The sequence below is a fragment of the Pelophylax lessonae genome, assembly GCF_965119305.1.
Source record: "Pelophylax lessonae genome assembly, contig: HAP1_SCAFFOLD_146, whole genome shotgun sequence".
In the NCBI taxonomy this organism is placed as follows: Eukaryota; Metazoa; Chordata; class Amphibia; order Anura; family Ranidae; genus Pelophylax; species Pelophylax lessonae.
In genome coordinates, this window is record NW_028120134.1 from 390,948 (window position 1) to 405,389 (window position 14,442).

At 45.0% G+C, this 14,442-nt stretch overlaps 1 protein-coding gene across 1 annotated transcript in view; it reads right to left on the reverse strand.

Annotated features, from left to right (window-relative positions):
• Positions 1-14,442, reverse strand: part of LOC309543507 (hemicentin-1-like) — a 119,263-nt gene that overhangs the window by 52,983 nt on the left and 51,838 nt on the right. The window contains exon 4 of the mRNA XM_082275982.1: positions 9,023-9,130. Coding sequence (XP_082132108.1) covers positions 9,023-9,130 — 108 coding nt within the window. The remainder of the gene's footprint in view (positions 1-9,022; positions 9,131-14,442) is intronic.

Here is a 14,442-nt window from a genome sequence, read left to right on the forward strand (position 1 = left end):
AGTGCAAAAGAAAGTGACTCGCAAGTTGAACTCCTAAAGACCCAGGTGTCCCAGTTGATAGAAATGGTGTCCATCCTGACTAGTCAGGCATCTACTCTACCTGATGGGAACGTGTCAGAGAAGCCGGATAAACCTTCTAACCTTAGAGTAGACCCGGAACCGAGACCTAGGAGATCGCTAACTTGTTTCAACTGTGGGGGAGTAGGACATGTTAGAGGAGTATGTCCCAGCCCAGGAAATGTCGCCTCAGAACCTCGCAAGCCAGCGGAAAAACTTCAGAGGGCACCCGTGAAGGAGTCGACCGGGTGCCCGCCAGTTTCAAGGGAATCCAAGAGACTCAATGATTCAGGGAATCTGAGTCAGGGAGTCAGATCCAGGTACAACGCCCCTAGTTCTATACTCCAGGCTACTGAGAGAAGGAAAATCAATGCACACCGGGCCCAGAGGGGACTGAAGTCCAGAAGAAAAAAAAAGAAAAGAGCCTGGGTGCAGAGAACTGAATCAGACAACAAGGCCACTTCAAGAGAATTCCCAACTAACTTGGTCGGGCCTTCCCCTGTAGTCTCTGTCCAGGTAGAAGGAATTTACACAAGAGCCCTCCTTGACACTGGGGCCCAAGTGACTCTTCTGTATAGAGACTTCTATGATAAACACCTTACCCATCTACCTCTGCAGAAGTTGGAAGATCTGGAGATATGGGGTATCGGGACTCAAAGTTTTCCCTATGACGGGTATCTGCCAATCAAGTTGACCTTTGACCCATCAGTGGCTGGTGAAGCTGAAACCTTCGACACCCTAGCGGTGGTCTGTCCTCGTCCGCCAGGGGCCAACAAAAGCTCTCTCATCGTAGGGACCAACACTGACCTAGTAAGGCGCCTCCTGACACAACTGGTCCAGGGACAGGATGCTCCAGCGCCAAGGATTCACCCCATGCTACGGCAGGCCTATCAACGATTAGTATTGGAGCAAGAGACTCCTGCAGAAGGAGTTGGAAGACTCTGGAAGTTGGACAGAACGGAAAAGGTCTTGCAGCCAGGAGAGGTGGCTTGTCTGAAAGCTTCCGTTAAACTCACATGGAAACAGCCGGGCCCTTTTATCATCTTTGAATCAGGTCCACAGGAAGAGGAGAGAGGGATAGAAGTAATCCCTGAAGTGATCCCTTTGAAGGTGTTACAGAAAAACCATGGAAGGGTTTTAGTGAGTGTCAGAAACACCTCTACTACACCGGTGAAGGTACCGGCCAGAGTGCTGTTGGGCCAAGTTAACCCGGCTACCCCAGTTGTCCCATCTGATCTTAAAGAGAAGGGAAGGGGTGAAGATGTTATAGAAGAGCTCTGCTCTGGAAACGCTGCCCTCCCACCAGAATGGGTGAAGAGGGCCAAGGCACAACTTGCTGGATGGCGAGGAATATTTTCTAGGGCTGAGTTCGACGTGGGATGCGCCAGGAGTGCCACTCATAAGATCCGCCTGAGTGAGGACAAACCTTTCCGAGAAAGAGTCCGGCGAGTTCCCTTAGGTGACTTAGAAGATCTACGTCAGCAGCTGGCGGAACTCAAGAAGACTGGGGTTATTCGAGAATCCAGGAGCCCATATGCTTCTCCGATAGTGGTAGTCCGGAAGAAAAACGGATCTCTGAGGCTTTGTATCGACTACCGAACACTGAACAGAAGAACCATCCCAGACCAGTATACCACTCCTCGAATCGAAGACGCCCTACAGAGCCTGTCAGGGGCGAAGTGGTTCAGTGTGATGGACTTAAAGAGTGGGTATTATCAGATCCCCATGCACCCTGAAGATCGGGAGAAGACAGCCTTCATCACCCCTGTGGGGTTCTTTGAGTTCAATCGCATGCCTCAGGGATTGTCAGGGGCCCCTGCTACCTTCCAAAGGCTGATGGAAAGGACCGTTGGAGATATGAATTTGATAGAGGTACTGGTATACTTGGATGATGTTATCGTGTTTGGCAGAACTTTGGAAGAACACGAGGAGAGGTTGGAAAAGGTCCTGAAGAGGCTACATGAAGAAGGCCTGAAACTTTCTCCTGAGAAGTGCCAATTCTATCAGTCCTCGGTCCATTACCTGGGCCACATCGTGTCTGAAGAAGGGGTGGCCACCGACCCGGACAAGCTGGATGCTGTCGCCTCCTGGCCGAGACCTACAAATGTGACCGAACTTCGGTCGTTCCTGGGTTTTTGCTCCTATTACAGGAGGTTTGTAGAGGGGTTCGCCAAGATTGCCCGACCCCTCAATGAGTTACTAAAGAACGAAGAAGATGACGTTCCTGAACTGGTCAAGCCAATGAAGTCCACCATGGGACCCCGGAAGGCCAAGGAGTCCATCCAGGATCAGTGGACCCCAGAATGTGAAGGGGCTTTCATTCAGTTGAAAAAGAATCTAACCACTGCCCCTGTGTTGGCCTACGCAGACCCCACGAAACCATATGAACTACATGTCGATGCCAGCCGAGATGGGCTGGGTGGGGTACTCTACCAGGAACATGGGGGCCACCTGCGACCCGTAGCCTACGTGAGCAGGAGTCTACTACCTGCTGAAAGGAATTATCCTACCCACAAACTTGAATTCCTGGCCTTAAAGTGGGCAGTGGTCGACAAACTGAAAGATTACCTGTACGGAGCTGAATTCATTGTCAAGACGGATAATAATCCCCTTACCTATCTGTTGACTACAGCTAAGCTGGATGCAACAGGACACAGATGGTTGGCTGCCCTCTCTAGCTTCAACTTCAGCCTGAAGTATCGGCCAGGAATCGGGAACAGGGATGCAGATGCCCTATCCAGAAGGTTGCATGCACCACACGAACCTGATGAAGAATGGACCCATTTGGCTCCAGAAGGGGTGCGTGCCCTATATCAGGGAACTGAACTTCGATCCAGAGGAGGATCAAGAGCCGAAGAGATTGGGGTTTCGGCTGTCGGAGTACCCAAATACTATTGCAGGGTGACCCAGGTTGAAGGGGAAGATTTACCCCGGCTGTCCAAAAGGGACTTGAGGAAGGAGCAGCTGGAAGACCCTCTGGGAAAACTTCTTTTGGAAGCCTTGGAGATCCAGCGCCCTGAGTTGCTTCTCACCGACTCTCCTCAGGGGGCCCGTCTGTTGCATAGAGAGTGGACCCGGTTACAGATCCGAGAAGGGGTGGCCTACCGAAGAGGCCCATCTGAAGATCTGGAGGAGAAGTGGCAACTGTTCTTACCAGCTAAATACAGGGAGAGAGTTCTGGCTGCTCTTCATGATAATCATGGCCATCTGGGACCTGAAAGAACTTTTCAGCTTGTCAGAGACAGGTTCTACTGGCCCTGTATGAGGGCCGAAGTTGAAGGATACTGTCATTCTTGTGTCCGATGTATACAAAGGAAGACTCTGCCACGTCAAGCAGCCCCAATGGGCCATCTGCAAAGCCAGGGACCCATGGAACTGGTGTGCATTGATTTCCTTTGCCTAGAGCCTGATCTGAGTGGCCAAGGGAATGTCCTTGTGGTAACAGACCATTTTACCAGATACGCCCAAGCATTCCCAACAAGGGATCAGAAGGCCTCTACAGTAGCCAAAGTTCTTGTAGAAAAGTTCTTTGTACACTATGGGTTACCACAACGCCTCCATTCAGATCAGGGAAGAGACTTTGAAAGCAGACTGATCAAGAGACTGTTAGATCTGTTAGGCATCCAAAAGACTAGAACTACTCCCTACCATCCACAAGGGGATGCCCAGCCGGAAAGATTTAACAGGACTCTTTTGGACATGTTGGGGACTTTAAGCTCAGAGAAGAAACAGCATTGGGGCAAACATGTAGCTGCCATTGTGCATGCCTACAACAGTACTGTCAGTGATGCTACTGGATATTCCCCTTATCGTCTAATGTTTGGACGAGAGGCTCGATTGCCAGTGGATTTGGCCTTTGGCATCTCGCCCGATCACACCTCTTCAGCATCGCACAAGGGATATGTGGACCGACTGCGGAAGAGTCTGAAATCGGCCTATGATAAAGCTCAGGCCACATCTGATCAACGTGGACTGAGGAATAAAAGGAATTTCGACTTAAAAGTTCGGATCCAAGATTTGCAACCAGGGGACAGGGTATTGTTGAGGAACTTGGGTGTCCCGGGAAAACACAAGTTGGCAGACCGCTGGAAGTCCCAACCTTATGTTATCTGCAAGCAACTACCAAACCTCCCTGTGTATCAAATTCGGCCTGAAGGAAGTGTGGGTCCATTGAAGACTTGGCATAGGAACCATTTACTGCCTCTCTCTGAAGCAGTTCGCATGCCTCCTGTCGTAGATTCGCCAGAGACCCCTTCGACCTCTCGCCTGTCCAGACCAGTCACCAGATCTCAGTCGACACTCCCAGATGTGAGGGAGGGAAATTCTCCATCTGAAGATCTGGAAGATGAAGAGGAGGTACCTGACTGGATGTGGTCGTCTCAGTTACCAGAACCCACACCTGCCTCCCTGTCTTCATCCGAATTGGCTGACAGAGGAACCCTTCGGGCGGAAGCCCCCGAATTCATACCTTTCCACATGCTTCCAGAAGAAGTAGTTGATGATGAAGATCCTGAGGAGGAGGTTGCACCTTCCTCTGAAGGAGAACTGACCGCTCTTGAAGCATCAGATTCCTGTGTGTTGGAACATGAGGAGGAGGACATTGAAGAATCCCCAGAAGTGGCTGGTCCTAGTACCTCTGAGATCGTGCATCCCAAAGAACAGAGGGAAAGAAGAGTCATTCACCCGCCCAAAAGACTGACCTATGACCAATTGGGTGAATGCTCAGAAGAGGCTATCTTTACTTCCAAACGAACTCTTGATCAGCCTAGTTCTTCCACCGCAGATTTGGTGGAGGACAACCCTAGCTCACCCCCAGGCACATCTGTACAAGCCACTCAAGTGTCAGGGGTCTGTGAACAGAATTACCTTCCCTCCCCTGACAATTGGTGGGAGGTTCCTATGTCGAACCTGTGTTGTAATATGCAGTTGTTAAGTTTGAACTCTGCTTATGAAAAGGAAGACGATTCCCTGTTATGCATATGTTAATGTTTTTTTTTTGTGTACTGCCAACATATGCACTGGAGTACATGCTGTTGTCCTCTTTGGGGACCAAAGTTTCTCAAGTGGGGGGAGTGTGTAGCGGGGTCTTCCATTATACAAGTTCTAAAAGACTGCTGCTTGACATTTGAGAGGAACTCGGCTCCATCTAGTGGCCAAAAGGACACATTGCAGCGGCTATGGAATGTCTTTTGATGTTATTTTCCTTTCAGGAAGTTGAGCAGTCTTCATCGCCCATAGTGCTTTGAGAATACCAGGGTGCACTGCTGCACCGCACAGCCTTCTGGGGGAAGCTTTATAAAGGAAGGGAGGAGCCAGGCTCACTCTCTGGGGAAAGACACAGTGAGACAAGCAGGATGCCAGTGCTGTGGGCTGATGCTGTATGCTAGGCCGAAACTCCTGGGCCTTAAGTGACTAAGTTGCAGTGTTTCATCTCCAGTAGAGGATCCCTCCTGGAGGTCCCATCGATGTTCTACAGAGACCAGACTCATCCACCCCAAATACCTAGCGCGGCTGGTGACAGAGGCCGGAGACTGAGACAGCAGCGGAGGCTTCCTGGGAGACAGTCCTGTTGGTGAGAGGGCACCTGCCCAAAAACTGACTCTATCTATCAAAGAAGTAACTTTAGTCAGGATTAGCCTTAGAGTAGTAGAAGGCAATATACCAGGTGGCCCAGTACATCTCTCACAGAAGTTTTACCGGCAATCCTGCACAGACACCCCGCGGTGATTACTAACTGTTTGCTGCCATTCTCTCTATTGATCACCCATCCTCAATGTGGATTACAAATTGCGAGTGCACCAACGTTGCTAGCGAAGATATAGAGAAGAAACAGCGGACTCAGATAGGTCTGACATTCTGATACTGTGTCTAACTGAATGCTGAGCCTTATCTCCAAAAGTATAATAGTGATTAAGATGGCGGTCCTATAGGCTCTGAGACATTTCCTGAAACAATTAATGTGCCCTTGAGGAGTGATATCACAGTATTTATCTTATCTTTGATTAATTAATTAGTATATCCTTTTACAAAGTCATATTTTACTGTATCGAAACTGTTTATTTGATTCACAGTAAATAACTTTCCTGTTTAAAAGCAAGCTTGTGTGTGGTCACCTTGTATTACCCAGAAGGACTGCAGCTGGAGAGAGGTAACAGGTCATTATTATTTATTGAAGTGTTATATTCCAATCTGTGTAGCCATTTGGTATTCCAGTCCTATTCTGGGTCAGTTGTGCCTAGGGAGGGTTCGAGCCAATTCTGTGGGTTGTTAGGCAGGACGTAGACCCAATAATCTAATCAGCAGCTCCTGCGGGGGTGGTGCTACACATCTCATATACTTGTAACATGTATGTGTGCCATTATATTATCTCATATACATGTAACATGTATGTGTGCCATTATATCATCTCATATACGTGTAACATGTATGTGTGCCATTATATCATCTCATATACTTGTAACATGTATGTGTGCCATAATATTATCTCATATACATGTAACATGTATGTGTGCCATTATATCATCTCATATACATGTAACATGTATGTGTGCCATTATATCATCTCATATACTTGTAACATGTATGTGTGCCATTATATTATCTCATATATATGTAACATGTATGTGTGCCATTATATCATCTCATATACGTGTAACATGTATGTGTGCCATTATATCATCTCATATACTTGTAACATGTATGTGTGCCATTATATTATCTCATATACATGTAACATGTATGTGTACCATTATATCATCTCATATACATGTAACATGTATGTGTGCCATTATATCATCTCATATACATGTAACATGTATGTGTGCCATTATATCATCTCATATACTTGTAACATGTATGTGTGCCATTATATCATCTCATATACATGTAACATGTATGTGTGCCATTATATCATCTCATATACTTGTAACATGTATGTGTGCCATTATATTATCTCATATACATGTAACATGTATGTGTGCCATTATATCATCTCATATACGTGTAACATGTATGTGTGCCATTATATCATCTCATATACTTGTAACATGTATGTGTGCCATTATATTATCTCATATACATGTAACATGTATGTGTGCCATTATATCATCTCATATACATGTAACATGTATGTGTGCCATTATATCATCTCATATACTTGTAACATGTATGTGTGCCATTATATTATCTCATATACATGTAACATGTATGTGTGCCATTATATCATCTCATATACTTGTAACATGTATGTGTGCCATTATATTATCTCATATACATGTAACATGTATGTGTACCATTATATCATCTCATATACATGTAACATGTATGTGTGCCATTATATCATCTCATATACATGTAACATGTATGTGTGCCATTATATTATCTCATATACTTGTAACATGTATGTGTGCCATTATATTATCTCATATACATGTAACATGTATGTGTGCCATTATATCATCTCATATACATGTAACATGTATGTGTGCCATTATATCATCTCATATACTTGTAACATGTATGTGTGCCATTATATCATCTCATATACATGTAACATGTATGTGTGCCATTATATCATCTCATATACTTGTAACATGTATGTGTGCCATTATATTATCTCATATACATGTAACATGTATGTGTGCCATTATATCATCTCATATACGTGTAACATGTATGTGTGCCATTATATCATCTCATATACTTGTAACATGTATGTGTGCCATTATATTATCTCATATACATGTAACATGTATGTGTGCCATTATATCATCTCATATACATGTAACATGTATGTGTGCCATTATATCATCTCATATACTTGTAACATGTATGTGTGCCATTATATTATCTCATATACATGTAACATGTATGTGTGCCATTATATCATCTCATATACTTGTAACATGTATGTGTGCCATTATATTATCTCATATACATGTAACATGTATGTGTACCATTATATCATCTCATATACATGTAACATGTATGTGTGCCATTATATCATCTCATATACATGTAACATGTATGTGTGCCATTATATTATCTCATATACTTGTAACATGTATGTGTGCCATTATATTATCTCATATACATGTAACATGTATGTGTGCCATTATATCATCTCATATACGTGTAACATGTATGTGTGCCATTATATCATCTCATATACTTGTAACATGTATGTGTGCCATTATATTATCTCATATACATGTAACATGTATGTGTACCATTATATCATCTCATATACATGTAACATGTATGTGTGCCATTATATCATCTCATATACATGTAACATGTATGTGTGCCATTATATCATCTCATATACATGTAACATGTATGTGTGCCATTATATCATCTCATATACATGTAACATGTATGTGTGCCATTATATCATCTCATATACATGTAACATGTATGTGTGCCATTATATCATCTCATATACATGTAACATGTATGTGTACCATTATATCATCTCATATGCATGTGTTTAATGTTTCACTATTATCCAGAAGCTGAATGGCTGCATCGGGGGCGCCTATGGGGGCGGGATCAGGGTGAATAAAGTGCTGTAATGTTTTGTAAATAGATTCCACGGAGAGACAATGGGCGGAGCTGGAGCGGAGCATTGATCGGCTGGAGAGGCAGAGCTGGGAGGAGCTGGATTGCATCAGGCTGGAGGGGCGGAGTTCTAATCACAGCCAAAAGCAAGGGGAAACCTATTTCGGCACAACACCGGGTAAGAGGTGCTCTGGGCACCAAAAATACAATGATATTGTTAGCTGGATTCCATGAAATGGAGACATATAGTCACTATGGAACTCCAGTGAGGTCACCGGTGTATTGCACACATCCAGAATGACTGTCCTCTCTCACAACACATGGTCAGCTGATTGATTATTTTCTGGAACAATCCCGGCACAGACAGTACAAATCTGATGATGAACAGACAGTGTACATTCCTTACCTTTCTTCATATATCTGAAGTAGAGGAAAACCAATAAACCCAGAATCAACACCAACAGAAGTGTCAGGAGGACAGCGGTGATAACGGCTCCGGAGGTATCTTTTTTCTCTGTAATAATGAAGAACAAAACATGATTTAGAAGTAGAAACATTTCCAAACCTGAAAATGATTTCTGTCTGGTTGTATCTGAATTAACATTATCACCGCAGACCTATCCACCCTCACCAGACACCTTATAGGACTGATGCATGAAGGAGGGAGGGACGGCACCTTAATGTGCAAAGAGCTTCCTTCATGTCCCCCCGATGATACAACTCAGTAGATGGATGATGTGCTGTGTGATCTGGTCAGGAACATTAGGACAGACTTTGAGTGGAATCTCCCCCAGGTACCAGAAGATGAATTCCACTTCATAGAAATATTCGAGGAGTAGAGAAGCGGTGGCACCATACACCCAGGTATACAGAAAATGCTCCCAGCAATGGAGCCATGGCTGCCACCCTCCAGTACCCCATATAGAGGGTATTCCTTATGGAAAGGAAGGAGAAGATGGACCTCCAAATTTCCCAGATCCACTTTTTCTAAATGTTTTTTTTTTAAATCCAAACTTTTTTTATTGAATTCAAAAAGCATCCGAACATTGCAAAGTATACAAATCAGTGCAAAACCACGTCGGTGCGCATAGATTAAAAAGTTTGCAGTATTTGGATACAAAACACAAAAGAAAAAAGAAATTATAAACAAAAAACGAGCAAAACAACCTGAGCTCATTCTTTATATGCTGACACAGAATACCGTAGTAAGAATATGAACTTGGAACAACAACGAAACAACTAAAACACCTGGTGGGGTGGGAAACGTGATTTCCCATAGAAGAGAGCTATCCAGCCCTTAGATTTGTAGAAGTCTATCCATCACTAACTGTGGAGGGGCAAAGCCAGGGGTGTCCAGCCATCTCTACCATATAAGGCTAAATTTCTGCCTCGTGTTTTGATGGCGGTAAACTGGTTGTTCTCTGAGTAGAAGGGAATTAACATATTCCAGACTAATGCCCCATACACACATGCAGATTATCTGCAGACTTTTGTCTGCAGACTTACCAAAACCATATAATATGAGGTCAAACCTAAACACTTTCAATTTGTATGCAATCCGGCAGGCCCTTGCACTACATAGAAAAGGTAAGTCTGCAGACAAAAGTCTGCAGATAATCTGCACGTGTGTATGGGGCATAAGGAAACAAAAGTGTGCGGTGCTGGATAGATTTGTTAAAAGTAAAAGCAAACTTAAACCACTTCCGGACCGCCCGTCACATATATTTACGTCACTACTTTGACGTTACATACCGGTGTTAGGATAGCAGATAGCTGCCATAACCCTGGTATTCCTATACACAGCTGGAGGTCCTCTTTCACATAAAAGTGATCCCAGCGGGCCCCAAGTTCATTAGATGGGTACAGTTGTTATACCAGGCTCAGGGGGCCAGGTTGTTAGCGAATGGGTGGACGTCTGAACGGTTTCCCCTTACTAGGGCTACCCGGCAAGGGTGTCCCCTCTCCCCCCTATTGTATGCACTGGCCGAGCCACTTGCGATAGCCATTCACTCGCACCCAGGAGAGATTGGGCTGTGCGTGGGCTCCCTGCCAGAAAAAATAAGTGTGTATGCAGATGATACACTTCTTTACCTAGCTGATCCCGATGCCTCTTTGTCAACAGCTCTTAATAGAATAATTTGGAACTTTTTTCAGGTCTCATGCCCCGTTCTTACCCATCCAAACAGACCTCCCCGGGCAAAGGGTGCATCGTATTAAATACCTCGGGATACAAATTACCAGATCATCAGCCGACTATATCCCGATAATATACAACCTCTTTTGCAGTTACATAGTTACATAGTAGGTGAGGTTGAATAAAGACAATAGTCCATCTAGTTCAAACTGTGTAGGTGTGTGTGGCTGTAATCATCTCTCATACCCCTGAATGTTCTGATCCTTGAGATGTAAGTCTAAGAGTCTTTTGAAAGCCACCATACTTCCCGCAGAAACCACCTCTTGTGGTAGAGAGTTCCACAATCTTGTAGCCCTAATCTTGAACCCCCTGCGTAGTCTGAGGTTAAATCTCTTCTCCTCTAATCGCATTGTATGCCCTCGTGTCCTCATGCAATCCCTTCGACTGAATAGCTTTGTTTTCTAAGCTGAGATCACCATTAAGATATTTATAAATTGCTATCATGTCCCCCCTCAGGCGTCTCTTCTCCAGAGAAAATAAATCGAGCGATTGCAGACGCTCTTCATAATTAAGGTCCTCCAACCCCCTAATTAGTTTAGTTGCCCTTCTCTGGACTCTCTCCAGCTCCAACACATCCCTCCTGAGGACTGGCGACCAGAACTGGACAGAATACTCCAGATGCGGTCGGACCAGAGTTTTATAAAGTGGAAGGATTATAGTCTTATCTCTGATTAATACAAAAACACAGATCTGGGCTTGCTTACCATTAGGAGCAACGGGCCATGTTAACCTTGTTAAAATGATACTCCTACCTACATTCTGTGGCACTCACCATTATATCTACCCCTTAAGCATTTTAAACTGATGGAGTCTCTTCTCAAGCCAATTGTTTGGGGAATACCAGACACAAGCTGTCATGGAGGAAACTTAAAAACTCTACAGACCTAGGAGGGGTGTCAATCCCAGATTTAAACCTATATTACCTAGCATCTCAACTGTATTAGCTCTATCATATAAACAAAATAGACAGGTCCAGGTTTCCAGCATGGTCACATCTGTCAGCAATAATAAATGGGCTACGGGGGACGGATACTCTGGGAGATAGTGGGTCCCTTCTGTATCAGTATAGGCACATGTGGCATGTAGTGCCTGACAAACCTAATTTGCCCCAACTTCTTGTATATATATGTATATATATATATATATATATATATATCAAGGGGGAAAACCCTGCGCTAAATGTAAACAGGAACAGATGATGATATTGTCCCAAAATAATAGCAGCTAAACACTTAAAGCGGAGTTCCACCCAAAGGTGGAACTTCCGCTTTAGGTATTCTACCCCCCTGACATGCCACATTTGGCATGTCATTTGTTTCGGGGGGGAGCGGGTACCTAGTTTTGACAGATACCCGCTCCCACTTCCGCTCGGAGCGCTGCGGCGCCCTGAACGGAAGTTCTCCTCTCCCCCTACCTGCAATCTTCTGGGACATTTCAAAGGTCCCAGAAGATTGCCGGCCAATCAAGCAGTGGGTACCCGGCTGTGAAGCCGCAAACTGTCACAGCCAGGTGCCCACAGCAGTGATGCCGGCGCCGAGGGAGAGGATCGAGGCTTCAGGCGGCCGCATCGCTGGACCGTTGGACAGGTGAGTGAAATGGCTGGAACTCCGCTTTAAGTTGGGGGCCCATTCATTCTGGTAAGCAGCCATCTCTCATTACCTATCACGGGTGTTTTTCCTCCTGCCTCACCATCTATTGGGACTCCATCTTTGGATTACCACTTTCCACCCTTTATCCATTCTGGGATTCACGACCCTTATGGACTTTTTATTTTTCTTGTTTGTGTCACTGCACATGTTTTTATGACTAATGTGTTTTTTTACATTCTCTGTTTTTCATTAGCGCTACACTTTTTGGTATACATACATATACAGTATATATATATATATATATTAGGGATGCACCGAAATGAAAATATTGGGCCGAAACCGAAACCGAAAATGACTTTTTTCCCCCAAATGGTATTTGTATTATGCAGCATGAGGGGGTTAATGTATTGTCACTGCTGGTCACTGATGCATTAGTGACCGACCAGTGGCAGTTAATTAACCCCTTTTTGCTGCATTAGTGCAACCAGTATCAGTGTTAATTAACACTGGTTGCACTGACACTGGTTGCACTAATGCAGCACAAAGGGGTTAATTAACTGCCACTGGTCGGTCACTAATAGATGAGTGACCAGCAGTGGCAATACATTAACCCCCTCATGCTGCATAATACAAATACCATTGCTAACCTCGCCTCAGCTACCCCCCCCCCCCTCAGTGTCCCTCCCCCCCTGCCTCAGTGTCCCCCCCCCCCCGCCTAAATCTTCAGTGTAATAACAACTAAGTGCTCACAGGCCACTCACCTTACTGCTGTAAGGTAACAGCATAGCATTGCATAGCTTTGCATGTTGATCCGTGTATATCTGCTCATGTCTAGGGGACCTCCAAATGCTTTATCTGGCTTTTGGGTCTTTAAAATGTATTCCCTCTGCAATGATCCTGGGTTTCCTCCTTTATATGTATAGGTATAAAGGAACTGTCCGTAGTATAATATTTTTTTGGTAAAATTTTTCAATAAAAACAGCTGATGTACTCACTTAAAATGTCCCTCCCATCCCAATGATGCAATCTCCGAGTCCTTACTTGCAGCTCCTCCAGTGTCCTTCCTTTCAAAAGACCCACCTCTGACCGCCGGCAGCCCGCCTCCCGGTGATGTCACTACTACTACGATCTATGCATTAATGAACTAACAGACCCGGCGGGTGAGCGAGCGGTCGCTAATAGCTATAATTAAGTGAGCCCTTCACTTCCCTGTCAGCAGAGATACCCGCCTGATAGGGAAATGAAGTGCTTATTTAGTTACAGCTATTAGCGGGCGCTCGCCCACCCGCCGCGTCTGTTAGTTCATTCATGCATAGATCGTAGTAGTAGTGACATCACCAGGAGGCGGGCCGCCGGCCAGAGGCGGGTCTTTTGAAACCTGCGCTGCGCGCGCGGCGGCCATCTTTAACCCATTTTCGGCCGAAAATTTCGGTGGCCGACATTTCGGTGCACCACTAATATATATATATATACTTCATGTATCTACACCATTATGGCATATCACCACACTCTTGGAGTTCTGTACAATCCCAGACCCAGGTGTGTGGAGCATCAGGGGCATATATTATTTATCCCACATATTAGCGAACCACAATCTAAAATTCTTTGATATGTTGAAAGATGAATACCGGTTACCAAACCACATGTTCTTTAGATACTTGCAAATCCGTCATGCCTTTCAAGCACAGTTTGCTTCTGGTGCCCCCCAGATCGACTCAATCCCTATTATGGAAGTAATTAGGGGCAAAGACCCCAAGAACCGGATCACAACATTTTATACTATGCCGCACCTTCCCTCCTCGTCCGAAATTGCTAGTGTGCTTACCCACTTACCGATCAGCCACGTAGACCTACGTAAGCTGATTTTAAGTGGTTGTACCGGGATGATGCCTCTAGCTAGAGGCGTCACCCTGGTACCGTTTTTTTAGAGCCGGCGGTCGGCTTTCCGGCGGTAATGACCGATGCCGCTCAGGAGCCGCTCGATTGTTACCCCAGCGAGTGGGAGGGGACACTCCCCCCTCCCGCCGCCTTCCGCTGCTCTGC